The sequence below is a fragment of the Leptonotus elevatus genome, chromosome 16 (assembly GCF_054856555.1).
Source record: "Leptonotus elevatus isolate MCC_2025b chromosome 16, RoL_Lele_1.0, whole genome shotgun sequence".
Classification (NCBI taxonomy): domain Eukaryota; kingdom Metazoa; phylum Chordata; class Actinopteri; order Syngnathiformes; family Syngnathidae; genus Leptonotus; species Leptonotus elevatus.
The window spans coordinates 17,539,175-17,567,118 of record NC_141254.1 but is presented as its reverse complement, the minus strand read 5'-3'; the positions used below and the strand labels follow the sequence as shown (position 1 = coordinate 17,567,118).

Below are 27,944 nucleotides of genomic sequence, written 5' to 3'. Positions count from 1 at the left end.
TAAACACTTTTCTAGTGTTAGATTAACACTCTCAGTGTTAACCTAACAGCAATTTTTCTGTGATATGGCTCCGCTAATTTATATACGATTCCGATACATTCCGATTTGAGTTAAGCAGTAAAATCCACCCATTTTTATCCATCTAAAAACACACCCTGGTGAACTAATAGAATATAACGACCGAAGTTGGAAGTGCGCGCGCACTACGGTGCCCCAGAGAGACCACACTTCGCAAGCCTACCACCAACTATTACATTCGCAAAATTCTTCTCTTTCGGGCATCCGTAGCAGAAAGATGGCGGCGAACCATGTCAGCCTCCTGATAGGTGTGACGTGACCTGTGTAATATAGTTAGCGATTACTAGACCTATGATTTTATATATATATATATATATATATATATATATATATATGAAAATGTACGTTGATGGGATAGAACATATTTTTTTAAATATTTTTGAATTTATTGGTGTTTTTTTTTTTTAATGAACATTTTAACTAAAAAAAATTCTACACTCTGTCCTTTTAAAACACTCTTCCTGTACAGTTAACAACGTTTTTATGACAATTACAGTGGTGACAATTTGTACTTACATTCATAAAATGAACTGTACATTACCAGCATTTTAACATTATTGACCGTCACATGTGTAAGAAGAAGTAAACTACATTTATTTATGATTAAAATGTAATCTGGATTTTGTGCGACTTATTCCAGAAAAACTTGGGCCCTACTTTAGAGGTGGTACTGCACTAAAAAAAAAAAATGTACAATTTATTAATTTTTTTTTAAATCAAATGAGTTGTTCTTCAAAAACACAAAAAAAAAGTTGTCAAACATTACAATTGTACATTCGACACGAATACATACATGCATTCCTCTTTATTCACAAAAACCAGTCCAATTTTCTAAACAAATACAAAGATTGGTTATTCTTAAGAGCTGCAGCTACCCGGCAACGTAACAAAAAATCATGAAAATAGAACAAATACAAAAAAAAAAATAATAAATCTTGTCTCAGTGCGTTCAGTAGGGTAGACTCAGAGCAAGTGCTTGTCTCTTAGTGCTATCGGCCGGATAGCATGCTAATGGGCATGCTCAGTAGGGGCCAAAGTAAGTCGCTTGGAAATGCAGACGAGGGCTGACGACGACGGACGACGCTACAGCGGAGCGAGCGTCGGCTTCCGTTTCCTGTTGGCATGTGGAATTTTTACAGCATCCCAATGTGAAAATCTGTTTTGCGAAACCATTTTGTTGTTTGCCAACGGTCGTCGCATTAGACCATCGTTTCCGTAACATGATGGTAAAGAATTACAAGAATGTTTGCCATTAGCCACTAGTTTTAAAATATATAGCTGTAAAAAGTACATTCTCTACACAAGTACTGTATCTTTCCACACATGAACAACATTAACACCAAACACAGAAATTAGTTGATTGTCCACACTGGGGCCCATCATTTCTGCTTCTGGCAATAAACAGTTCAGTGTTCAGGCCACATGGAAAAAAAGCTGCTGGAAAAAGGACAAAAGGTACCAAAATGGAAACATAGAAAAGGGAATTAAAGTTTCCATAGACGCTTTTCTTCACGCTTCATTTTTGGTTCAAGGAATAAGTAGGCGCATCCATTACCCCTCAGATCTTTCTTTTTTTTTTTTTCTGCTTTGTTTTTGTTCTTTTCTGTAGTATTTTTTTTTCTTTTTGTCATTTATTAGCCAGTGTCTGTTTTCCGGAGACAATCCAAGAGTTGGCATTGCACTTGATGGCAGAGCTTTGGGTGTACGGGAGTGGAGGAGAAGTCCTACTGGAACCACCGGAACGCCGCTCCTGTAGGAAGCATCACCTTCTTGGAAAAACAGAAGAAGAGAAAGGGGGGGGGGGGGGCGAGAAGAAAGAAGATTGAAATTACTCATGAAAAGCAGTACACTTTATAGAGTATAGGCTTGAATAAAATGCACATTTGCAGCTCTTATTTACTGATTGATTTCAATATTGGCTGTTAAATTAAAGTAATTGTTTGCATTTGTTACACTTTGACTTGACATAATGAGATTAGATGTTTGCAGAGTTTTGTTTTCAGGCAACAATTGTGCGTGGATATGAAAGGTTTACACACCCCTGTTCAAACGGCATGTTTTCGTGATAAGAAAAATAAGACCAAGATCAATTACAGCAAAGATTTTTCCACCAGAATGTGACCTATGATCTGTGCATTTTTTCCCTCCAGAATAAAAGTGAAAATGACTCAAATGATGTGGTTGCACAAGTGAGCACACCCTCTTGTAAGAGGGATGTGGCTCTCTTAAAAATTAACCAATCACAGACTATGTTAAATGAGAGTCAGCACACATCTGCACGTTTACTCCAACTCAATTTCACATGTTCTAGTAAGCGTTGTTTGTTCGTTTGTGCTGAACCTTTGGGAGTTACGGCCGAAAAGTTCAACCCTGGTTGTATTTGACTGCAATCAAATCTATCACACACATTTAAAAAGCTTTAAAAAAAATAAAACTACAACTGTGATTTTATCTTGGCCTTATTTCATTATATCACAAAAACCTGCCATTGAACAGGGGTGTGTAGACTTTTTATATTCACTGTGTATACAATACATTATGACTTCTTCTTTTTTTTTTAAAAGTATTACGTCCTTTAATTGTCTTCTCATTGTACAGAAGGAAACAAATTCGAGCAACATATTCTTTTCTTTTTTCTACATTCTAAATTATTTTTATTTAATGTTGTTTTTATTGGTTTAAGTGCAAACATGGCACTCAGATTTCCAAATTTAGCGAATGAAACCTTTGCCTGTTTGCTATTTTGGTTCATAAATGACATGCCACTCTCAGGGCGAGTGGTGAAAATGTGTATAGGCCATTCGACGCAGGAAAAGGCTTCACACAAAAAAACCGATAGGCCACATTTATTATTTAGCCACCACACGCGTCGCTCTCCCACGCCATCATTAACGACGATGCCACTCTGCCTGCGCCATCCCTCGCCGTGGCTATCTTGCACGACAGGACACTGCTGCAAGGCTGTGCGCAGGTCCGCCAATCAGGACGGACAAAGACCGCTATCAGCATGGCGAGCGTCCCGAAAAAAAGTCCCGAGTCGCCGGCGCAGCCCGCAGCGAGGCAGGAAAAAGCTCGTGCACCCACACGCGCTCGCACCAAAGCCAAAATGTATTCAAGTACAGTCACACACCTCCACAAGCGCCGGCATGATAATACACCCCTAAAGTCACACCATACAGTGAGAAATTCTTATGTGTGATGAATTTGGGTTCCCGTTTTTTTTTTTTTTATCGCGCCCGACAGAGGATGGTTTAAAGATTCTGGAATGCAAATAAAATGATGTTCAGCCATGCATTCAATCACTCATGCTTTAGAAAACAAAGTGAAACCCCTGACAATGGTTCACAGATTCACGTTTCCGTAAGATGTCAACTGTAAACATTTAGACGCTCCTTCAAGGTACTTTTTTGAAAATGGATGGATGGATAGTCGCCTGAATTTGCAGGTGAGCCACAACAATTCTCTGGACTGCTATCTTCGCTATTAACAGTACAAATACTGCTGATGGTAAAAATAAAAAAAAATAATTAAATTAAAACCACACACACACACTTACTTTAAGGCTGAGTAGGGTAACCTAAAAAAAATTATCACGTAATATATAATTATGCCACTCAGGCACATACAAAGGCAGCCTTTCCCTGTCGCTCGGGTCCTTTGTCCAACTAAGAAAGATCTTAGCAACAAACAAAAAAAAAAAAGAAAGATCTTAGCAGGTGAGAACAATTAGGACAAGCAGGTAGAACACTTTTTGCACTACTTAAAAATAACATTTTAAATGAACACAACATAAGCCATTTCAGATTATGTTTGATAGAAAAAACATAGAAGCTAGCCTTTCATTAGCCTTGCGTGCTATCTGGCTAATCTTGCTAGCTAGTGGTACAGGCAGCACACTTTGTCTTCATTACATCACTGTTGTACTATTGTTAAATGAATACCTCCTACAATTTCTGATCAGTCACTTGAGTTGTCTATTAGGTGGATTGTATTTAAATGTGTTGCCTGAAAACGACATCTACTGTACAAATCCTGGCAGTCCTTTCAATTTCAAGAATAATGAATCTGGCCAGAAAAAAAGTTTATTCATTGCAAATAAAACAGCTTTGAAATTGCCAAACTAGGAAGCACTTGTAGGCATTGTTTGACGTTTTAATGCTTGTAAATCAAATTTAAAATGGTCACCTAATTTGTGATAAATGTCTATACGTAGCGATAGTTTTAGCGAAGTGTTTTATCCGCACTTCTTACATTAAGTGTAATAAAAAAAAATATTTTGTATTTTTTAATTGTTTTTTTAAGGGATGATTTTTTTTTTGTTTTTTTAAATATCTGCCTTTCTTACCTTGTGGACAAATTATGCTCTACAAATAAAATTGCCTTGTCCAATTTTTGTTTTAATGTTTAATGTAATGCTTTGGCTTAAAATAAAATCTTAGGCTACATATATTTCATAAAAATCTGATTTCAATCGATTTGTCTTTATATAAAATGCTATCTACATTTCCCCTTCTAGGATTTGCTTTATTTCTTCTAACTTCACTTTTTTTTTTGCGATTTGGCTATTCATTAGCAAGGCTAATACTGTTATTTATATACACCTGACTGAAATGTTTGCTTCTAAATAGGCTTTGTTTGTATTGAATGACAACATTTTGGCAAGCTAAGTGATGGAAATGTCGGCATTCACCTTAAGGCGACGCAACAGCGCAGAAATCGGTGCATATCCAGTCAAAACGAGAGTCGTCACTTTAAATTGGCACATCGCATCCTTATATGTAAACGCAACCCATGTTATGGAGCAATTGTGTAAAAAAAAATATATATATATCACCGACAATATATGGATTAATTCTGGCTCAAGCGATGATAAATATGAACCAAAAGGTAAGACTCACACAACTTAAGCAGCATATTGAATCATTTTATGGTCTGTATTGTTAACCCCTCGTGTGTCTCTGCGACAACCTTTCTACAGAAGCACTTAGCCGGTGAGACAGCCAGGACGACAGCGGCAACATCTGGCGCCGCCGCCGATGTCAAAAAGCCGGTAAGGTCTGGATTTAGTGTGTCGTAATACGTGGCGAGAAAAACACATTCATCAGATGAACTTTAACTGCTGTATTTCCTCATTAACCGTGTGCAATCAATGGGAAATGGCAGCAAATAGGGTAAGAAAAAAAAAAAGAAGACGTTTTTCCCCGCTATCGCTGATTGCACTGGTTCAAGCAGATGTGGATCTGTGGGTGTGAAGTAGCCAATCACTACGATCGATGTTTTTTCCCCCCAAACAAGATGAGCGCATTAGTCTAACGTAGCACAACAATTTGTCTACCATATCACAAGAAAGTGGGCATTATTCTGTATTCTGTTCTCTAATTGCTTCTACAGTGAGCTCATTTCAACTTGACATTTGAGAGTAAAGTGCACAAAAATTCCTTTTAGCCAATTAAAAGCCACCAGGATTCTGATTTTCAACATTGTAGAGATTCACAATGAGTAGAAAACGTATGAAATGAGTGAGCAAAAAAATAAATAAATAAATAAATAAATAACAGCTGCCATCTGTCTTCCCACACGTCATCAGCCTGCTCTAAAAATCATTGTTGATGGACATGATGAGTTTTTTCCTTTACACCGTACACATGACACATGCATGACACAAGATATATTTAACCTCCCAGACAACATTAGGTACACTATTAAGAACCAAAACTTTAGGCTTACATATACAGTGTAAGGTTCCAAGGTGAATTCACACAAAGTCATATTCAGAATTCGCTGAACAAAATTTCCAAATTCATAAGCAAGCCCTCAGGTTTAGAACACTTAGGCCCCAAAAAAAAAACTTTAAAAAAAGTATTAAGATAAGAACGTGAGAAAGAAATAACATATATGAGAGTTATTTTGTAAAGTAAGCAGCCTTGCACTCAAAGGCATGCCATCATGCCGCACCTGCTGAACTGGACAATCGCAAAATGTTTACAATTTTTCTCAGCAATTGAACTTTGCAAATACTGTGTACAAACTGCCACCTGTAGTGCTCACATAGGGAAACATGCTGAGGCACCAAATATGCTGTATTCTATTTTTTTATTGTACCACAAACAACATGCCATTAAGGAGAGTGTGGATATTTGAGAGGATGTTGGCTTCATTCATTAACTGCATTAACTTGTGCATTTTAGCAACAGAGACTCTCCATGCTTCACTTTTTTCTTTTAGCCACAGGTACATATTTATAAATATAGGTTAAATATTATTCTAAAACACAATATATATGTACTATACTATATACCGCGGCACCAGGTAGTCTCCAAGGACCACATAAGCAGCATGTGGTAATGGAGCATTGTGATTTCCTAGGAATGTTGTATGTATGATAACACAAAGTTTTTCACTATTCATTTTTTTCTTCTTCCATTGTGAGAAATCGTTAATATGATCAGTGTTTTCACATAGGTGAATATCATTATATTAGCATGTAGCATATAATTAACGCAGGTTATTTGAGCAATTTGTGGATTTAACTGAAAGCCATCAGTACTCGAAGTGGATGTCGCTTTGTACCCGGAAATGCTTTTTTTTTTTTTGTGAAATCTATAGTGCATTTAAGCATCAGAGACTCTCCACACTTAGCTTTTTAACTGAAGGTACATTTTAACGAATTTAAAATATTGTTAACAAAAAATTGGGATGCATATATAACGAACGGCCCAAGACCTACAAAAAAAAAAAGAAGAGTCTCTTAGGGTCATAATCTAAACCATTTTTATTTTACTTTGGAATTTTACAGAGGTCACATTTTGACAAACTCCTCCCACAAGATTCATCTTATCGTCTTCAAGCGTTGTGTGTTTCATCTAAAGCAATGTCGTATTGAACCATCCAAAAACAAATGCATGCTGAAAAGGTTTCTAAAGTCAATGTTTATAGTTGGATAAAAAAAAAATTGTTTTTTACTTCCCATCCCAGTCGCCTTTAGTCAATAATGCTCTTCCTCGCGGCCATCTTTCTCCTTGATCCTTACTGATGTAACTTATCCCTCAGTCTGCTTACAGCTTTGCCCAACATGTCTTGTCACTTTGCATGAGCCTTCTGCAATCCCAAGATGTTGGATGCAGGAAAGTTCATGAGGCTAGAAAAAGATTCCTAACAGAACAACTGCGCAGCCAAATTTTCCAATTATACTCACTTCTTACAGCTGTTATATTAACGGCCGCAGTGTTGGTTAATGCCGTCATGAAAAGTTCCACGGCATTTAACAGATGAACAACACTGCAGAGACCGACGCAAAGTGGGGAGGGTTTTCACTCACATGAGCCGAGCGGCTATGCCTTCCCACGCGTCTCTATCAAACGTTTGCATTCTCGGAATAAATCCAGACGTTCATGCGCCAGCGAGCGGCGAGGTGGCAAAAAAAAGGGGGCCCTCTGCATGCAAACTCCCCCCTCACTTGCTGAATTTTACGCTCCTCTTTGAGCCGCCGTCAACACCCTTAAATTAAGCACCCCCCCCCCCCCCCCCGCTCGCCGGACCGAGCTTGCGTATCGACTGCGTATGCCGAGAGGGATCTCGGGGAGGCACGCACGCACGCACGCACGCACATTTGAATGCAAATGCGGTCAAACGTGACGTTCCAGAAACGTTTTCAAGAGTCAAAACAAACCAGCTCGTCATAAGGTTATAACTTTATGAGGTGGGATTATTTGAGGCCAAGTCACTATTATCTCAGAGCCCTGGTGCTTTATTATAAGATGTGGAAAAACAAATGGAGGGCGAAAGGTTTTGGGCCACACCTTTTTATGAAGTGAATCTATCAATTATGGCTTGACCTTTTAGTGAATCTTAAAGGGGACATATTATGGGATGTGGCTTTTAAATTGCTTTTATACAAATAGTTGGAGCTCTGAGGTGGAATTACACCACCATGTAAATATTTTATCTTCCTATGTATGAAAATGAGTAAAATAGCCATTGTGAATTTTGTGCTGGCCCAGTTTGTTTGTTTTTATCCCGACCCCCCCCCCCCCCCCCCCCGCTCCGAAAAGAAACTACAGTTACAATGTAGAACACCCAATCAATCCAATCCATCTATCCATCTATAGCACATTTTATAAACAAGCGCTGCACGTTGAGATCCACACACTATCGTACAAATATAATCTAGCATCTAAACAGTCTATAAAAAAAAAACTGAAATGTGCTCAAAGACACATAACATGACGTATTATAACAAAACATTGAATTAAGTGAGGATCGCTGCACTATGCTACTAATTGACAAATTGAAAAAAAGTCTTCCCCAGAAGAAGCGGGAGCTGTTCTTACTTCCTGTAGGTTTAAAGGTCGTGGGGTCCTCGAGAGTTCCCTTAACTTAGTTCGACCTGAAATGAATTGCAGGTCAGTTTTTATGGGGGTCGACAATTGTTACAGGCGGCAGCGCAGCCGCACACAAACATTGCGACGTCTACTTAGCCGGAATTTATTTACATTTCTCCCCTAATGCAGCAACCAGTCATGCATCTCATCATTTGACATTCGGCGCGTGCTGATGACGACTTCTCTCCGACCGTCCGCACAGAGCAGGACGAGAGCGGTTGACTTAATAAAACAAAAGGCTGTTAAGACAATATCTCGTTTTTTGCCAGCGGGACACATTTTTAAACACGATGAGAACAGAGATTTTAGTTTGTTTGCTTTTTTAGCCATTCAGGTGGCTCACTATTGAAATGTGTTCATTTTGGCTCTCACACCTTAACTAAATGTTGTAGACTCAAACTTTTTGCTGTCATTAGTGTATTTTAGCAAAATGAAGATGATTCAAGCATTAATTTTATTGTGCTTTTGCTCATTTTGAAGATTTTGACATTTTCACCTGAAGTGTACAATCGGGCTGAAAACGCGTTTAAAGCAATAAAAATTTCATTTTGGCTCTCACACCTTAACTAAATGTTGTAGACTCAAACTTTTTGCTGTCATTAGTATATTTTAGCAAAATGAAGATGATTCAAGCATTAATTTTATTGTGCTTTTGCTCATTTTGAAGATTTTGACATTTTCACCTGAAGTGTACAATCGGGCTGAAAACGCGTTTAAAGCAATAAAAATTTCATTTTGGTTCTCACACCTTAACTAAATGTTGTAGACTCAAACTTTTTGCTGTCATTAGTATATTTTAGCAAAATGAAGATGATTCAAGCATTAATTTTATTGTGCTTTTGCTCATTTTGAAGATTTTGACATTTTCACCTGAAGTGTACAATCGGGCTGAAAACGCGTTTAAAGCAATAAAAATTTCATTTTGGCTCTCACACCTTAACTAAATGTTGTAGACTCAAACTTTTTGCTGTCATTAGTGTATTTTAGCAAAATGAAGACGATTCAAGCATCAATTTCATTGTGCTTTTGCTCATTTTGAAGATTTTGACATTTTCACCTGAAGTGTACAATCGGGCTGAAAATGCATTTAAAGCAATAAAAATTTCATTTTGGTTCTCACACCTTAACTAAATGTTGTAGACTCAAACTTTTTGCTGTCATTAGTGTATTTTAGCAAAATGAAGATGATTCAAGCATTAATTTCGTTGTGCTTTTGCTCATTTTGAAGATTTTGACATTTTCACCTGAAGTGTACAATCGGGCTGAAAATGCATTTAAAGCAATAAAAATTTCATTTTGGCTCTCACACCTTAACTAAATGTTGTAGACATAGTGTTGAACTAATACAGACACACTGCAGCGTTCCTATTATATTCATATATTTACAATGTCTATTTTCAGATTCACGCATCACTCCCCTTCGGTCAACAAGTGGACCCTTGATGAAAAAGCAGGTCGGTTAATGCGCAACATTTAATGCTAACGTGCAAACAGCTCATTTGCGGTGTTTTTTTCCACACACAAAATCCTGTGACAAGGACAATCATCAATAATAAAGGATCAATACATACAGTTGTATCGAACTAATTGCCGTCGCGTGCCACATTGTTAGTTATGGGCGGGGGGGGGGGGGGGGGGGGGGGGGGGCTGTTATGGATGTGAAAGCCTTGAATGAATATGTAATTATTACATGTACACGATCGTGAAGCGTCTTGGATTGTATCGGGAAAAAAAACTGTTTGCAATTCAACCAAACGAATTGTTTTCAAAGCCTCTCAAATAAAAAACAACAACTGCCCCGTCAAGGATGGAACTTTGCAGCCTGTGTAGATGATGAGACGCCTTCTGCGTGTGCGGACGTGATGTCATCGATTCGCTTTAACTTGCGCCAGCCGTGTTACTCTCTCGAACCTCATTTTTCATCTCGGGTGTCTGTTTAGTGTAAATCAGTGCTCAATTACTTTACGACAGTTACATTGTTTTACAACATCAGGGCTGATGTAAGAGAAATGTGCCCCCCCCACCCCCCCCCCCCCCCTCTCCTTCTCTGTCATTAGTAGAGGATTATAACACAACCTAATCCTTTAATAACATTCAATTAAAGTATTGTTATGCTCAACGTATCTAATTAAATTAAAACGCAACATAAAGAGGAACATATGCTTCACCAGGTATACGTGATTATGACGACAAATGACATTTAAATGAATATACATTTCTGTAATTAATGAATAAGCACCCATACTACTGCTGCCAGTGAGGCAACTGTTAAACTCTGCAGGTTTATGATATCATTAAAGTCTCTTTCATATAATTGAAGCGCCGTCGGACTGTGACGTCGCGAGCGTACGTGATGACCCGTGACCAGCGTCGGCATTCATGAATATTCAAGACCCTTTGTTGGTCTGGCATCAGTGGCGTGAGCATCAGGTTAATTAGCATGACCCCCGTCACTTGCAAATCATCAATTAAGACTAAATCCCCCCCCCCCCCCTAGTTATTGTAAAATAGTCATGCAAGATATGGAAATCATCAGTAGCTGAGGTGGTGCGCGTTTCAACGGCAACCGTTTTTAAGGCCACTCGCCATAAAGACAAGACTCATTATATACTATTTAAGCAAAATGCTTGGGACACCGTTTGTTAATTGATCAATCAATCGAGGGTTGAACTAAAGTAGCAATTATCCGGCCCGAATGTTAATCCTCGTCCTAAAACTCCCTCCACTCTCGCGCTTGTTTGTCGGAGGCCGCTTTCTGTGCCGCAGTGCTCAAAGCAAAGTCCGTAAATGCATAGCTGGATGAGTTTGTCGGAGAAGAACTTAAGAGCCCTGAGCTCAACCCCATAAAACATTTTTAGGATGAACTACTAAGGAAGTTATAGCCCACATGGGAGACCAACTCCTCCATGTTCATGTCCCATTCGCGTCCAGGCCAGGCGTCCCAATACATTTGTCCACAAAATGCCTATTTAGACTCATTAAATTACCAAGCGATACTTGCGTCAAACAGGAACAAAAGCAGCCTTTATGTTATAACAAAGTATAAGTGATTCTTCTCATCAACTGATAAGAGCGTTCATTTTCTTTTTTTTTTAGATTGGAACATCTGCCAAAATTAATTTCATGATCGGTCATTCTGTCAGCGCAGCCATGCTTGGTCAACCCACAGAGAGCAACGGAGGTAAAGAAGGGCAGTGCGTTTTTTTTTTTTTTTTTTTTCTCGAGGCCATTTCGATGAGCAGGAGTGTCACCGGAGAGAAGGACAGGGGCAGCAAAAGAGGGGGGGAGGGGTGGGGGGCACGTGTGCCACGCAGAGACACCTGGTGCTCCAGATGACAGCTCCGAGGCCAGATGGACCATATTACATGCGCACGCACGTACTTGCGCACACATGCACACCTACACACAAACACATACTGTACACAATTCCCATCACTTTGCCAACTACATTGCCCCCCCCCCCCCCCGCACATTTTAGCCAAAATATTAACATTCATGTTGTAAGAGGGACGTGACGAAACTGGAAATGTTCAAATGAGAGGGTGGCAGTTTTTTCCGCCTGCGAATGAACCGAGTTGACTCGCAACTCCACCCGAATATGCCGCTCACCTCAACCACGAATCCAATTGCCAAATTATGTTCAAACATATTAGTACGTTCACGCAGTACTATAACAATTTCTGCTTATAACTCAACATCCACCTGAGTCACGTGACAAAAGTGTTAATTAGTTATTCAAAAGAGGAAGACAAGCAGTCAATGCGCATTTTTGTTGTATTTTTTTTTTTTTACCAATAATACTGTAAACACGTTTTCACTCGTTTTGCTAATTTTGGCAATGTTGTGTTTTGTATGTGAAACTTTAACACTTTTGTTTAAAGCTACTAAATGCAGAAAAATGAATTCCCAGAGCTCGGTTTTCAGCAGGGTAACAAGATGGCGTCCATGTGTCATGTGACCAGCACGCTGTGATTGGTCAACTGCTGGTCACATGACAAATGGACACCTTGCTTGAAAACCGAGTTGGCCAAACTCTCTCTATAATACAGCCGTGTGAATTTCAAATCGCTACTGCCACCTGTGGCCGAAAAATGCATTTTCCCTTCTTCACGTACACAATGCGCACGTAACGTCTCATCCGCAGACAAAACGGCAGGAAATTCGAACCTGAATCCAGAACAGCTAAGGTGTTAATTTATTAATTTAAAAAATGTTACAGTCATAAATGGTCAAATTAAAAAAGCCTGTTGTAAAGATATTTTGGGCAAATTTTTACAAAGTGCATCTTTAAATACCTTTAAAAATATTAGATGAATGCTACCAAATTTCTATACAACTTAAATGTCGCTTATATCTTTATTTTGAGTAAAAAAAAGAAAAAGGAAAAAAAGAGTGGATAAAGTTCCAAGCATTTTGACTCCGATGCAGCTGCAATATGACAAATTGATCTATTATCGGCCAATGCTGAGATGCTTTCAAATGCCAAATATGGGCGCTGAAAATCGGCCCGGACGATATTATTGGTCTATCCCTAATTCTTTGTTACCCTACTTTTCAAGTGTGAAAAAATAGATATAAAAAAAAAAAAACTGTCGATAGCATGCATTGAAAGAATTTTTTTTTTTTTAACAAAATCTCAAATCTAAGCAGTTATACAATATTTAGCGACCGCATCTTCTTACCTCCAAAGCAGCAGAGGGCTTCTTCTTCAGTTCCTCACATTTTCGAAACTTGCAGATCTGATGCCCCGTCTTGCGATTCCGGCAACTGCTACACTGCTCACAGTTAATCCGCCGCCGGCAAGGTGGGCACATGCCACAACGTTTTCGCTTCTTTTTACCGGAGTTGATGGCGGAGGCCAGCTCGTTCTGCGCCGGGTACTCGGCCAGGCCGGCCATGTGCAGCGCGCTGTCCGCAAGAAACACTCCAGCCGGCGTCATGATGAAAAGGCCCGGATTGAAGGGGAAGCCGCCCCCTACTCCATATGGGAAGTCAACAGGACCACCTACGGCGTCCGCGACAGACGTACCCTCCAAATCGCTAGCCCCCGAGCCCGCGTCTCCGCCGCCAATTCCCACTCCCATGCCCCCGGGCAGAAGCAAGTGCTCCATACCGGCCCGCTTTAATAACGCGGCTGCCTGGGCAAAGTGCAGCAAGCCGTTCTGTCCCTCCAGAACCTGTTCCAGGGTCCGGTCCAACTTTGCCGCTGCCAGTGCAGAAGCAGTGGGCTGGGGTGGCGCAGGTGGCTGAGGCTTGGCCGTGTGGCTCTTTGTCTCGCGGTTGTCTTTGTGTCCATTGGCGGTGGCAGAGGAGACCGCCGTGTACTGCGAAAGGGTGCGGGAGTTCTTAAGGCTCCTGTTTAAGGGTGCGCTGATGATGCCGCAGCGGTTCCTGCGTTCGAGAACAGGAGAGTCCTGTTTGCAGCTACTCCGCTCCAGGTCCTCGGTCCGGCCCCCCTGGGACAGCCTGCTCGACATGGTCCGGAGCGTATGTGCCGCCTGGGTTGGGGGGTGAGGGTGGAAAGGGGGCAGGGATGAGCGAGCAGAACCTTGCCTTGGTCCGTTCTGTGCCCGGGTGAGAGCGGTGCCACTCCTTGATGGACTAATCAGCCAACCGACAACAGACAGGCCTTCTGCCTGCTCTACAACTCAGCCCTCATCCACGTTCTTCCGTGGGCCATCTGGAACCTTAACACATGGAGAGAAGAGAGTGGCGTGCTAATTAATCAAAATCCATGTTCAGTTCATCACATGACAAACAAATTGAGCAATTTCTTAAACGCTTCCTTTTGAGGTAACATGACCGCATTCCTCAGCGAGATGGCCAACGGTCAAACCGACGACTCGCATGATGTAACGAGTTGCATCAAATATTCTGCCTTTGCTAATAAAATAATGTTCACTATTTTTGACTCATGTAGCTAATGATGTCAGCAATTTTATTATTTATGTATTTTATTTCTATGATTACAATATTTATTTATTATAAAAATCTATTTTTTTATTTTATTCATTTTATATTTCTGTATTTTTTTTAAGCTCCTAGTTCTACACCACTCCAGACTAAACTATTTAATGATACAAGTATTTTATTTATTTATTTATATAATTGTTTTCAATGAGGGATGTTTGATAACACTTTTTTTAGACCGATACCAGTACGAGTACTCAACTCTTGAGTAGATGCCAATTACCGAGACTACTCGTACTTTTGATAAATAATAGTTTCTCCAATAAAAAATGACAAATATCTTTAAATAAAGGCCTATAGTATAGCATTTTTTTCTCAAAATTGCATGAAAACAATGGAAATTTTCTATTCTAAATTCAGTTGCGAGAAATAATGACCTGATACCGATACCTGGCATCGATACTCGCCCATCCCTAGTTTCAATAAGACCTCAAATCTAAAGATTTGTGTTTTAATTTGGCTGTCTGGAAACCATCCCCTATCCCTTAAAATCAACTCAACTCTTGAGTAGATACCAATTACCGATACTACTCGTACCCCCAATAAACAATGACAAATAATTCTAAAGAACGGCCTATAATTTAGCATTTTTCCTTAAAAGTGCACGAAAACGTTCTATTCTAAATTTGTTGCGAGAAACAATACCTTGAAATAATGACCTGATACCGATACCTGGCATCGATACTTGCCCATCCCTAGTTTCAATAATAGCTCAAATCTTAAAATTTTTGTTTGAATTTGACTATCCATAAATCATTCCCCATAACCTTCAAATGCAATATAATTTGACGGTCGCTGTATCAAACAATCGTGAGGCCGAAAGCCAATTCGTCAGGCCGGCGCGGCGCGGCGAGACTCCCCGCTGGACACGGACGCATTCATCCACTTGGCTTGACATTCCTGTGGCCGCTCATCTATGAAAAGGCAAACTACGCTCGCATTCTCCTGACCTGTCCGTGTTCGCAAACAAGCACGCCACCTCCCACAGAAAAAGCTGAGGAAATGGCCGGGCCATTCCTTATAAGGGAAACAAAGGGAAAAGGAGGGGAAGAGGACGGCGTGAGGAGGGGGGGGTTTGGGGGGGGGGGGGGGTCTGTGCAGTGTGTGGAAATTGGAAGGCCAGAATTAGTGGGAGGTAAAGCTTCAAAGGCAAGAGCGCAGCCCCCACATTCTCACCAGCTCAGGGGGACGTGGCGCCAGCGAAGCAGAGCCAGCGAAGCAGCCCCTCGGCCCCATAGTTTCAGTTTCTCCCGCTACGGCCGCTGACCGGGGTCCGGTTCCCCCCCCCCCCCCCCCCCGAAGCATCTCAACACTAATTGCATCTCCGCCGCTGTATGAAAGCGTAAAAGCGCCGCCAGTCATCACACAGCGATACGTGCGTGTTTTATATAACGCGAGACAAGAAAAAATGACACGTTTTTAGTGGTCATTTCTGAATACTTTGATGTCGTTAAAAGCAGATAAGTGGTTATTGATAGACGTTTTGAATTCCGCACGCTGCGAGTTTCGACTCTGGCAGCTGTGCATCTGCAGAAGTAAACCGGGGGGGCGCGCTTGGGAACTTGCCCGGCACTATTTCTTGATTAATCAAGGCCTGGGAGAATATCCAGCTCTGATCCAGCCGCTTCATCAATGTTCTAAATACAGTAAACGTGTTAAAAGCCTCGAGTGTTGCGCAAGATTAATGAATTGGCATATAATCAATCGCGAGAATAAATGAGTTCTCGAGTCATCCACAAAGTGACGAAGCTGGCAGCGAGGACCCACGAAAACACTTTTAAAGAAAAATCTCTGATCTGCCGTTAATGGTTTAATTCCACCGGTCGGCCGTTTTTCTCAAAGCGACCGTGTGACGACGCCATACTTTGTCTTAATTAAAATTGTCACTGCGGTTGTTTCCCGCCGTTAATTGATAAGCGTGGATGTGACGCAGCACTTTGGATACTGCTGACTTGCTCTGCGACATTCCGGGCAACACCTTCCGACTGACAACACGGCGACGCGTCCTTCGCTCTGAAGATCATCCGTCATTTACAAATTTTTTGGATAGCTGACTGGTTTTATGCATACTGTGTAAAATTTATTGACTAACCTTAGAGATGCGCGTTTCGCATGTGCTTTACATATTCATTATTTTTAATGGTCGGATATTTACTTCCACATTCTAATTATCTTAAAGAGTTCACGACCTCAAGTGCTCCAGCTGTAAAATGATGGTCTCATCCACTTTACAGTCGACCATTTAGAAGATCATCTTTGATGTGTGCGGTTTTCCTGCGCTCGCTAACCCGGCGACCTGTCAGTTGGCATGGCAACGCAAACTTTTTTGTTACATAACGCACATTTTTGAGACCTGGAAATACTAATTTGGTAAAACACATTCCAAAGTGTATTTGGTTTAATGAAGGATGGGCGAGTACTGTGACCTGGTATCGGTATCAGTGCCAGCCTTATTGGAGCGTATCGGCACTCACGACGGTGGCCGATACCAGTATTGGACGCCCTCTTTTGACCGTTTTATGATCAAGAACTATAAATTATAAGAATGGGAAATTGCCATTAATTTCATAAACTTTTAAGTAATATGCTATATTGGGATATGTGTTTTTAGGGGGGAAATTTTATGAATCAAACGTCCTCATGGTATTGGTTCTTGGTCGGTGTCTGGGAAGTCAATTCCCCCCCCAAAATTCTTGACAATAATATGTTCTATTAAGTCTAAATACGTTATTTTGGTTAATATTGTGCAATGAGTTAAGCAGCAAAATCCAGCATTTTTTTTATCAGTAACATTTTTGTCACCTGCTGTCGAGTAAAGATGACATCACAGTTGCTCAGGAAACGACCAATCACAGCTCACCTGTTTTCTGAAGCTGAGCTGTGATTGCTTGTTACCTGGGACTTGAGCAACTGTGATGTCATCTTCACTCGACAGCAAAATGGCCGCCCACCTGAGATGGATAAAAAATGAGTTTTGCTGCATAACTCATATTCCACAAACGTAATATTAATCAGAATGTCGTGTTTTTGACTAGCGAGGTCACATATAACATTGTCAAGAAATGTTTAAGGTTGACTTCCCCTAATGATGGAATGAAAAAAATGGTATCGAACATCTCTACTTTAATAGAGTGCAGTTGAGGAGGACAACAAATAATGTTACGCATCCTTAAGTGCAATGAAAGTAAATGTTTTCAGTGTTATTCATATTATTATTATTATTATGGCAGCAATTATCAAGATTTTGAGACATTTTGATAATAAATAGAACAGAAACAGAAATAGAAATAAACCATGAAGAACGGCAACAGCTCCATCAATCATGTTTATCAGGACAAAATTAGGTTTATAATTAGATACACTGCCAACTACTGGCCTGGCATGCATACTACAACATCATCATTGTGTGTTTTCCTTATGCAGTTTCAGAATCAATATGAAGTTATGAAAATCCGTGTTAAGATTTTCATTTTAAACGATCACAAGTTCACAATTTGTGCATTGCATAAGAGCTTCATGTTCACACCTTGTCAGTGGTCACACGAATCTATCGGTCACAATCTCGGCACCATCAACCGCGTGAGCGCGCCGCTACGCAGTCTCAGGCTAAACAACGTCAAACGTCGCGGCTCTTTCGGAAATATACTCTCGCCGCGTCGCCAGCTTGAAGGCGTTGCTGTCCTGACGTGAACCGGCCCCCTTAAACCGCCAACCAGATAATTTAGTGCCGTTTTGTACTTGAGGCACTTTTATTCAATTTCCCGTGTCACAGACTTGCTACCGTGGTTCGTGTTTGAAGCCGCGCACCTCTGGTTGCTGAAAATTGACAGCGGTGTCATTAGTAGCCGCATATAAACTCCTTGAACTCTTGCGCGCTGCCTCAGCATGAAACAAAATGCATATCCGCTGTACAGTATAGCACTCCCCCCCCCCTCCCCTAAATATTCATTCTTTCTATCTGCATGTACAGGATTAGAACAACAAGGCATACAGACCTAGATATAAACGGCCCAAAGGGTCAATATAGGTCGATGACTGACCCTGTGACTCCACCAATGTGCAAATGGGTGTGGCCTGAAACGGATGACGTGACCCTGCAATCGAAGCGTCATAAAGAGTCAATTCAGCAGCGCCACAGTGTGTTCGTGTGACTTTCTGGTCATTACTGTGGACACAAAAGGAATCCGATTACCGCAGATAAACTTGAATCATTCTTATAGATGAGGTACTTGAGTTCAATTGTGATCAATTTGGTGGCACTTAAGACTTGCAGTGTGATTACAAACAGTGCCATTGTGTCGTGTCAGGTTTGATTAACCACCAATAACTTATGGATGAATGAAGGCGATTGTATAGTTCAAAGGTTGGCATTAACAAATATCAACTGGGCTCATAATTACAGTTTACAGTTGCCTAAATCATTGAAAATTAAATCACAAGCAGAAATATCAACTTAAACATTTGCCTTCCAAGTCTCTTTTTTTCTTTCTAGATTCTTAAAATCTTACAGTGCCTCCCCCAAATCTTATTTTCTCCCTTTTTTTCCCTATTAGCTTCTTAGCTAACTTAGCATTAACTCTTCAAACAACTAACTCTATCCCGTGTCGTGACTCCACGCACCAGCACCCTAATTAACAACTTGTGTCACAATTATTCCATACCCGAGGAGTAAAACGTCTTCTTTTTTTTTTTTTAAGTCATTTTCGTGCCAAACCCTTTCAGTTGCCAAGCAACCAGCGATGGCTCCAGGAAGTTACTGCCGGGCCAAAAAATAAACGGGTACATTAACCCTTTGTGAGTGAATTGCCAGCTCCTGGCAATGGCATCATGTACTTGCCCCTTTTAACTCAAATGACTTATGGCATATTATCCCCAAGATTGTCAACATTCGGCTATCGTTATACTTTTTGAAGTCCTTTTTTTCCCTCAGTCCGACGTCATACCGTGTACGCATGCTTTCTAATCCTCGCCATAATGACACCGCAGCTGTCGTGGGTGTTCGGTTGATGAGTGATCAATAGGTGATGGAGAAAAGCTTTTTAGCGAGTGCTCGCGTTTATATCGTCCTCGTTTTTTTAACGCGGGGTGACGCTTGATCACGTAATATATAACCAACAGGCAATCGACTATTGCGTTAAATTATCTTTTAATAACCCTGTTTTGGTTCAGGGGTATTGATTATTTGGCTCTCCAAACACTTGCGTTAAACTAACATATTTCCCATTCAAACAGGGAATCAAACCCACATCATTCAGGTTAAGGGAAAACAATTCCAACTGTGACTTCTTGACATTCTGATTGGACGCTGAATAACGGTTATAACCTACCGGCAACACAATGACATCATTGATTTCTGACGGGTTTCTATTTTGCTTGTTAGTACATCTCAGCATATCATAACAATGTCTGATGCTATGAAATAGCCTCATAGCCCCCTAGTGGCTATGAGAAGCACATGCAAGCAACATTCTGTTCATGATGTCGCTTTTAAGCTTTTACTGGAAAGTAATGCAAGACTGAAACTATATAAAAATGAAGTGAAGTGACACCCTGGGGGGGGGAAAAAATGCCCGAAGTCATTAGTTTGAATCCATGACTTATCACTATTCACCCAACTAGACAATTAACCTCCTCCATGCCCAGTCTCTCGAGCATTAGGCAGTAAATGGAGGAACTGACGTCACTGCGGGCGCAGGTGGCGAGTTATCGCAGTCAGCATTTCAAAACAAACAACAGCGTTTCCCCCCCCCCCCCCCCCTTTTTTTGCCCCTCGACGCTGGTTTAGTCCGCCTCTAACTCTTGTGCAAGTGATTCAACTTGTGGAGACGCGGGAATACTTTATGCATGAGTGCGTGCGATGCACATGATGCCACCCCCATCCACCCCCCACGCCCCCCCCCCCCTGCAGACGCGCTGACGACGAGCGTCACATTTTCAATTCCTCCCACCTTCTTCTGCACACAGGCAGAGGAAGTTAAAAAGCATGGTGACAACGATTAGACTACGCGTACGACTTCCATCCCGTGCTGAGCCCCCCCCCCCCCCACCACCCCCACCCCTCCTGCATTTACGCACACAAAGTTGGAGACGGACAACCGAGAGCTGTATAAATACAATGCACCTCGTGCCGTTGAAAACTGGTGGTGCGTTGGACACCTGAGAACTTGCTCATGCTCGGACAAAAGCACACTAAAAGAGAAGGTGCCATTTGGAATGCGAAGAAGCTGACTTCCTGGCTCTTTTACGCACCATTAATATTGGTTGTTTGTGTTGGGGGGGGGTGCGGGGGGGTGCTGTTTCCATAACGGTCAGACACACAAAGAATCGTGAAAAGTGTTTCCAGTTGGTCCACATCACAAGCGCGCGCATCCGTGCCGCCGCCGCCGCCGCCGCCACATGGAAATAAAGGCGAGATTGTTCGTGACAAAAGTGGGAGCAGCTCGTCAGCGGCGCCCCTGACAACGCACCGGGAGTCGCTGGGAAATGAGCGCGCTTTTGTCTGGAGCACGGAAGCCCATCTGCGGTACCGGCTCCCTCCCGCAGCGCCAGCTTGCTCCGACGTTTTTTTTTTTTTTAGATGACAGCCAACTTTTTAGACTTGAACAAAGTATATAGTCCACCCCCCCCCCCCCCCCCCCCCGCGCGCCTCCAAACGTCCAACCCACCTCCACCTCACGTCCCCATTCAATGTTATTTGTAAACACAAACCCGTATTATTGGCACCTACCAGAGCAGATCCGGGGTTAGGGGGTGGGTGAGGGGGGGGGGGCTCCCACAGTCCGAGCGTTTCGTCGCCTCGCCTTGTCGTGCGCAATGGTGACACAAAAAAAACCACCCAAAAGCGGGAAGGAAAGACAAGCGTATCCCCCTCCTCCGCCGCCTCCTCCTCCTCCTCCTCCTCCTCCTCCTCCTCCTCCTTCCACAAGTAGCCTACAGCAGCGCGTCCGTGTGCTCGGAACAAACGACGAGAGAAAGGAAACAACATTCACCGTCAGTTGTTTGGGCAAAGGCGGACTTTCCGTGGGGCTTCGGACGCGTGGGTTCCCCCCAGCCAGCCAGCCTTCTCCCGTCCTAGCGATCCCACCTCTACAACCCCACTCGCCGAGAGGAACATGCAAACACGTTTCATAGATTTTTTTTTTTGGAGGTTGGAGGAAATCCCGAAGTGGATTTCGTGGCGGCGCTGCGCGACACAAGGACACAGATTGGCTTGTCAGTTGCGACACCTTTGAAAAAAATGTCCGTTAAAAATGAAGGAAAGATAATTGCATTTTGAAATCAACAGCCTGCAACCAGCTCCAAATCGAACAAATTGTAGATTTAAAAAAAAAAAACTAGTTCTCAACTTAAGTGTGCATCATTCATTTCCATAAAACCGTGAACGAGCAAACTCACTTAAGCCATCAATGCGATCTAGAAATCCAGCCCCCCCCCCCCCCCCCTCTCTCTCCCCCCCGCTCAGACCTTCTCGTCTTTCTCTCCCAGCCTCTCGCTCGGAGAGTCCAGTCCGCCTCTTCGGACCGTCCCGGGCGCTTGGCAGGCGTTCAGCCCAAGTGTGTGGACATGACACCGCCAGGGCGGCAGAGATTTTCCTTCGTTTCTCTCCTTCCCGTCCGCAGACTGGCTGACATTGGCTAGAAAGTGGAGCAGCTCGTCAGGGACAATCAATGAGAATCGATCGAGCCGCGCGATGGAGGCTCCAGTGCTGGAACATAGCAGCTGAGGGAGAGAGAGTGTGAAATGGGGGGGGGGGGGGGCGAGGGGGGGGGGGGTACCAACCGTGACAGTGGGCCAACCACCCTCCCTGCAAACAAATATTCTCTGTGGCTCGTAAACATGACACTCACTTGGCAAATACTAAAGTCAAAGGCCACCGAGTGCGTAATTACGCACAGGCGTCGCTTTCCAAACGTACGCACAATAAATGCAGTCTCGCCGGCTCACTTAATGAGTGTAAAGTGATTAATATAATGCATGTAAATTCTCAGTTTCAAATTCAAACAAATGAGCTCTTTCACAATTTCTTCCCAACGTCTTTCCCATAATATAAGTCCAGTTCATTTTAAGCATGAGCACATTTGAGTTCAAAACGGTGAAAGCTGTTTCTATAATAATAATAAATATAACCGTTGATTGACATTTTATATCTATTTTGAGACATTTAGTTGAGTAGCATGCCTTTTCTTTTTCCTTTTAAAGACTGTGGTCTAATTGAATATAATGCCGTTACCATATACAGACACAATAATATTGTTGCGCAATATTACAACTGAGTATTATTGTATTTTGAAATATTTAATGCCACTTATCTGTCTCGTGACTCCCCCCACGATGATACAAATTTGAAAACGTGGAAGCAGTACACAAATGGTGTTGTGTCATGCAAGCGAGTTTTTGGTCACGTTTGAAATGGCACGAAACTCCAATTTACTGTAAAACTTAAGCACCACAAATTCACATTTCATGTCAAACAGCAAGCCAAAGTGTGTGTAAACATTTGATTGGGTTAACACTCAAGAGCAACACCGCCCCTAGTGGCTATTATTCTTCGTCCAGTTGTTATTCTTTGAGCCATTTTTAGCTGTTGTTTTTCACAATCTCAAACTTTTGTCACAAACATTTAATTTCAGAAGTGAAATTATAAGGACATACTAAACCAGCAATTGGATTGCTCTTGATTAAACGCTTATACTGCTCACAGCCACTAGGGGACAGGATTTTTTTTTTTAATTTTTTTTTTTTAACTAAGTCTAAAATATCAACAGTTTTACAGAAGAAAAATGACAAGCTGTAATGCGTATTATGCAGCATTAACTAAAAGAATAGTCTCAACTCTGCATTGTTTTCTGTCTTTGAATTTCAGCTCAGCATCACAGTAGCCACATGCAATTTGTAGTATGCGTCCTTTTCGTTGTGACTTTCACAAGTCCTCTATCCCAGCTCAGGAAAAAGAGACGATATGACATTGTTAAGTCAAAAAAAAAAAGAAAGAAAAGAAAATGGCAGCGGCGAGTCATGCGTGGACGGGTGAGAGCGGCTAGCTGTGACTCTTGGACGTGTTGTGGTGGGTGCAGTGAACCCCGCAGGCTGCAGCCACACTCGGCTCTTTGTTGTTTTGGTTGTGCGCAGCGAGGCACGGTACTTTCCTGAGCCGGGGAAGCAAGATCACTGTTGCGTGGCCTCCATCCCCAGCTGCACACATGACCGGCGCCGTAGGAAAGCCCCTGACTGCGGCCCAAAAAGGAGGTCTATAAGGGACGGCGATGTCGTGGAGCGTGCTAACTTGGATGTATACATTTCACAGAACATAGCTTTGGGTTCTAATGTGCAAAATGGCTCAGCTTTCCATTGTGGCAATGCAACCTGGTTCCCTTCATTTATTCACCTTTGCCCTCTTAACATTCATAACCTCTGACCTTGCGACATTCCTGTGCCTTTGACCCTTTAAATCAGACATTAGGTTCGCATTTAATGTAGGGATGGGAGATAATCAACCTAGGACACATTAAGAAAGAGGGCACATTGTCTTGTATGGGAAAAAAATCATAGCCAAATGATCACATTGCACTGTGAAATACAATTGAAAATACTGCAATACGCATGCCAGGCCAGTAGTTGGCGATGATTTTTTTTTAAATGCATAAACTGGCCTTTGAAAAACTACCGTTGACATATTCACAATGTGCTTGTAAATGATCATTTTGTGAAGTAATGTGACTTGACAGAAGAGTAGAAAAATAGTGAAGTTACGTTATATTTTGCTGGAAAAGTGTCACAAGTACAATTACCACTACCCCAAAGCAAAATATTGATAATGTAATTTTATTACTTTCGCTCCGGAAGAAAAGTTTTGTTGTTGTTTTTTAATAGGTTTTATGCGCACCCACTAGTCCAAACACGGAATTTAAAAAATATATATATTGTGTTTGTGTTATATAAATTTAGCAGCAAATTCCACCTGTTTTTATCCATCTCAAGGGGCAGCCATTTTGCAACTTACTGTCCAATGTCCACTGAAAATGACATCATAGTTGCCCAAGGCTCAAGTAAAGAACAATCAGTCAAACCTAAAATGTTCTTTAAAGTAAATTTGTTAAAATAAATACGTTTTATGCACCACCACAAGTATAAACACAGTATTTTGATTAATATTGCAATAAAGCAAAATCAGCGATTTTTATCCGTCTCAGGGAGCAGCCATTTTGCCACTTTTTGTCAACTAAAAATGACATCACAGGGCCCGAGGGCTGATTTAAACAGGTACGCCGTGATTGGTTGATTACCTGAGCAACTGTGATGTCAATTTCAGTCGCCTGCTAGTGTCAAAATGGCCGCCCCCTCAGATGGATCAAAACAGGTCGATTTTGCTGCTTAATTCATATTCCACAAATGTGATAGAATGCCGTGTTAAGACAATTAGTGACACAAAAAACATATTATTGCAAAGACAATTTTAGACTTGATTTCCCCATTCACTCCAACATTATTAGAACTGTATAAATTATATTGCTGTCACTGAATGATAATTTTTGAAATTGGTCTTAAGAAAAAAAAAAAGTTTAACATGATGTATCTAAAATGTTACTGTACAATTGTGATTTACTTTTCTGATACTTAAACTAATTACTTTGAGATGATTACTGTTTTCATAATTTTTTTTTATTTCCTTGTTCTTTGATAATGTTATAAATAATGTAATAGATAAGAAAGATAGAAAGATAATGTTTTTTTTGCTTGTGACCACCACAAAAAAAATTCCAATATATTGAATATTTGTGCTCCGAAAACAAAAAAACAACACAGTTTTAATAATAATAAAAACAAAAATCAGCCCCATATAAAAACATGTGCACCCTCATGAGCGTTTGCACAAAGAAGACATGATTAAACTTGTGATGATTCAAAGGCAGACACTAGAAATGAGTTATGACTTTGCCTAATTATGCGGATTTTTTGGTGTCTGTTGGCTTATTTTTGCTCGCAACGCTTGCAACAACAAAAAATTGACGTAAACACATGATTGACCTTCGAGAAGAAAATAAGACCAAACGAAGACAACTTCGTGCTCTTTCTTGGTGGTTCGCTTTCGACTCAGTCGCCGTCCACGCAACGTTATAAAAAGCTAGCATGTCAATGGATGTGTGCAACATGCTTTTAGGGTCAATTATATGATGTGAGTTATATTCGTATGGCAACATGGTTGCCTTCATTGTATGATTTTGGAAGTGGCCTTCTCCGTGCACCATTAATTCCAACCACTTTGCCAATGCACCATGCCAGAAGGTTACAACAGCAGTCATTCACAAAATGCTTTTATTACCTTTTTTTTTTTTTTTTTTTTGAGTCCTTTTAGGTACTTAATAACACTTGCCAGTCGCTCATTAGTGAGCATTTTTTTTGGTTGTAACGCAAAGTGTGATGCATGCAGCCCCAAGGCTGACTTCGGCCTAAAGGATGAGGTCATCATCCATCTTGGTCGAACCGTGTTTTCATCGCTGGCTTCAGGTTTATCAGTCCAAGATTATATTGACAACTTCAAGGGCGCACCACATGCACTCGGGATGCAATATTGGACACCGTGCTGTCAGCCAAGTCCCCTAAGCAACAGCATGGATCGTGTGGTTTTTTGTTTTTTTTTTCCTTGTAAAAACCTCGGGTGCATCTCTGAGCTCCAAACTGCGGCGGCCGTCTGTCTGGTGAGCAACTCGGCCTCCATTTCTAGAGATTTATTACTCATCCTCGCGCTCATCACATGCTTAGCCTCCTCACTCAAATTGTCCCATTGTGGGACCCGATTGAAGGAGGGCCCAAAAGTACGATTAGATGACATCAACGGGTCTGAAGGACGCACTCTTAATAAGGCGGGCAATTGTTGTCCGTGATGATGAACGGGAATTAGTTAACACTGTTTGTCATGACAAGGCAACAGAATAGGATACAAAAAAATATGCGTAAACCTAATTTGGGGAACAAGACGAGAAGTAGCCAAACAAGTTAAAAGGGAGGGAATTTGGTGGTCCGGGAGGGGTAGAGCTTGGATTGGAGCGCCGAACCTGTGGAAAAAGAGAAGAGGTCAAGCGAGACAAGTTCCTATTTACAAGCTAATCTTCCGAGATGTTATTTTATTTTAATTTAACTCTGGAGTAGATTTATTAGATTGAGATATTTGTATGTTTTTAAATGACTGTAAACCTTTTCTTGTGTAAACTTTTTTTTTTCTCGTTCTGTGATTTGAATTGTGTATCCTGTTTGTAAATGATGTGTAATGTAAGCAAATAAAGTTCTGACAAAACCGCAACAGAATAGGCGCTTATGTGTTCAGTGGGACAAAAAGAGCGAGGTCGCCATCTAGTGGCAAACTCGGACAACAACCATTTTCACGTGGGACTCACTGGTAACTCTTCTCGATTGCAAACGTCTTTCATAATCTTCTTCTCACTTCTCTTTTTAATGACAACCAGTATTTTTTCCCCCGCTCATGTCTGTGAAACTTACACAGAAACAGCCAGAGTTAAAAATAAATCTGCTGAAGTTGTCACTTACAGTTTCCTGGAATGCAGACTGATGGGGGTACTAATTTTGGACATTTGGAACGGTGCATTTTATTTATTTTTTATGTTTGAAATATATATATATCTCTTGTAGAAAAAGACTTGAATTTTACTAAAGGTTAATGACTGAATAAAAGCACTAAATTGCCACAAAAAAGAAGAAGTTTTGAGTCAGATTTTTTTGTATGAACTCCTCATATTTGACAACTTTTAAAACAACACAAACTACTAATAAACATTTCGTTTGTTAATATAAAACGGTGAGGTTGTACTTTTTTTTTGGTAGTTTTTTTGTATTCAGTTATAGCTTATTCCAGTTGTTTGAAAAATACAATTTGCACAAGTAAATGGAATCCTATCTAAGACATCAAAATAAGGTTCTAATAACTTTTTTTTTTTATAATTTAGTCTTTAAACTTTATAACCTACTGTATTCTTGTGTGTGTGGGTGACTCTTGAATTGGAACATCATTTCCGTTTGTATGGGAGCCTCCAGTGGTGACATGTAGGAATTGCAACTGGGGCGCAGCAATCGCCTTTCCAGTACAACTAACACACAATGTCGACATTCCACCTTAAAGCGGTCGCCTTAAGGGATAGATACCACTGCAGCCATCATTAATGTTTTGATTTCAGTATTTGCATTTCGTCTTCAATAATAATAATAATAATAAAACCCCGGCAGCCTGGTGTGATAACGGCACCGCTCTTTATCAACAAAGTCACGTGATGCTCGTGCTCTACCTCTTAACAGAATATTTACAAAAAAAAATACTATATTTCGCACTTTGGATGGATTGATGTAGGAACCTTGCCACCGATTGTGTTTTTTTTTTGTTTTTTGTTTTTTCATGCGTAGCGATGATTTCCAAATTCAGACCATGCGTGCTCGAGCGTGGGGGCAGCCCCTTCGGAAGGCAGCATCAGGCCGGCGGTCTGGTGAAAGAAAAAATCTGCGTGGGAG

The 27,944-nt window shown here is 41.2% G+C and overlaps 1 protein-coding gene and 1 long non-coding RNA gene across 6 annotated transcripts; one reads left to right on the top strand and one right to left on the bottom strand.

Moving 5' to 3' along the window:
• Positions 1 to 840: 840 nt before the first annotated feature.
• cxxc5a (CXXC finger protein 5a) lies at positions 841 to 22,035 on the bottom strand. Of its 5 annotated transcripts, none has more exons than XM_086057835.1 (3): positions 21,894 to 22,035; positions 13,142 to 14,146; positions 841 to 1,847 (listed from the first exon to the last, which is right to left on the bottom strand). In XM_086057835.1, the coding sequence occupies exons 2-3, from the start codon at positions 13,934 to 13,936 to the stop codon at positions 1,803 to 1,805; spliced, it is 840 nt and encodes a 279-aa protein (XP_085913961.1). In that variant the 5' UTR covers positions 13,937 to 14,146; positions 21,894 to 22,035; the 3' UTR covers positions 841 to 1,802. The 5 variants fall into 5 exon arrangements, with proteins under 5 accessions (XP_085913961.1, XP_085913958.1, XP_085913959.1 ...); XM_086057832.1 differs by lacking the exon at positions 21,894 to 22,035 and adding an exon at positions 21,157 to 21,809; XM_086057833.1 differs by lacking the exon at positions 21,894 to 22,035 and adding an exon at positions 21,419 to 21,809.
• On the top strand, positions 4,377 to 12,289 carry LOC147161099 (uncharacterized). Its single transcript, XR_015090402.1, has 4 exons — positions 4,377 to 4,965; positions 5,057 to 5,128; positions 9,861 to 9,913; positions 11,556 to 12,289. It is a non-coding gene; the product is annotated as an uncharacterized LOC147161099 (long non-coding RNA).
• Positions 22,036 to 27,944: the final 5,909 nt, after the last annotated feature.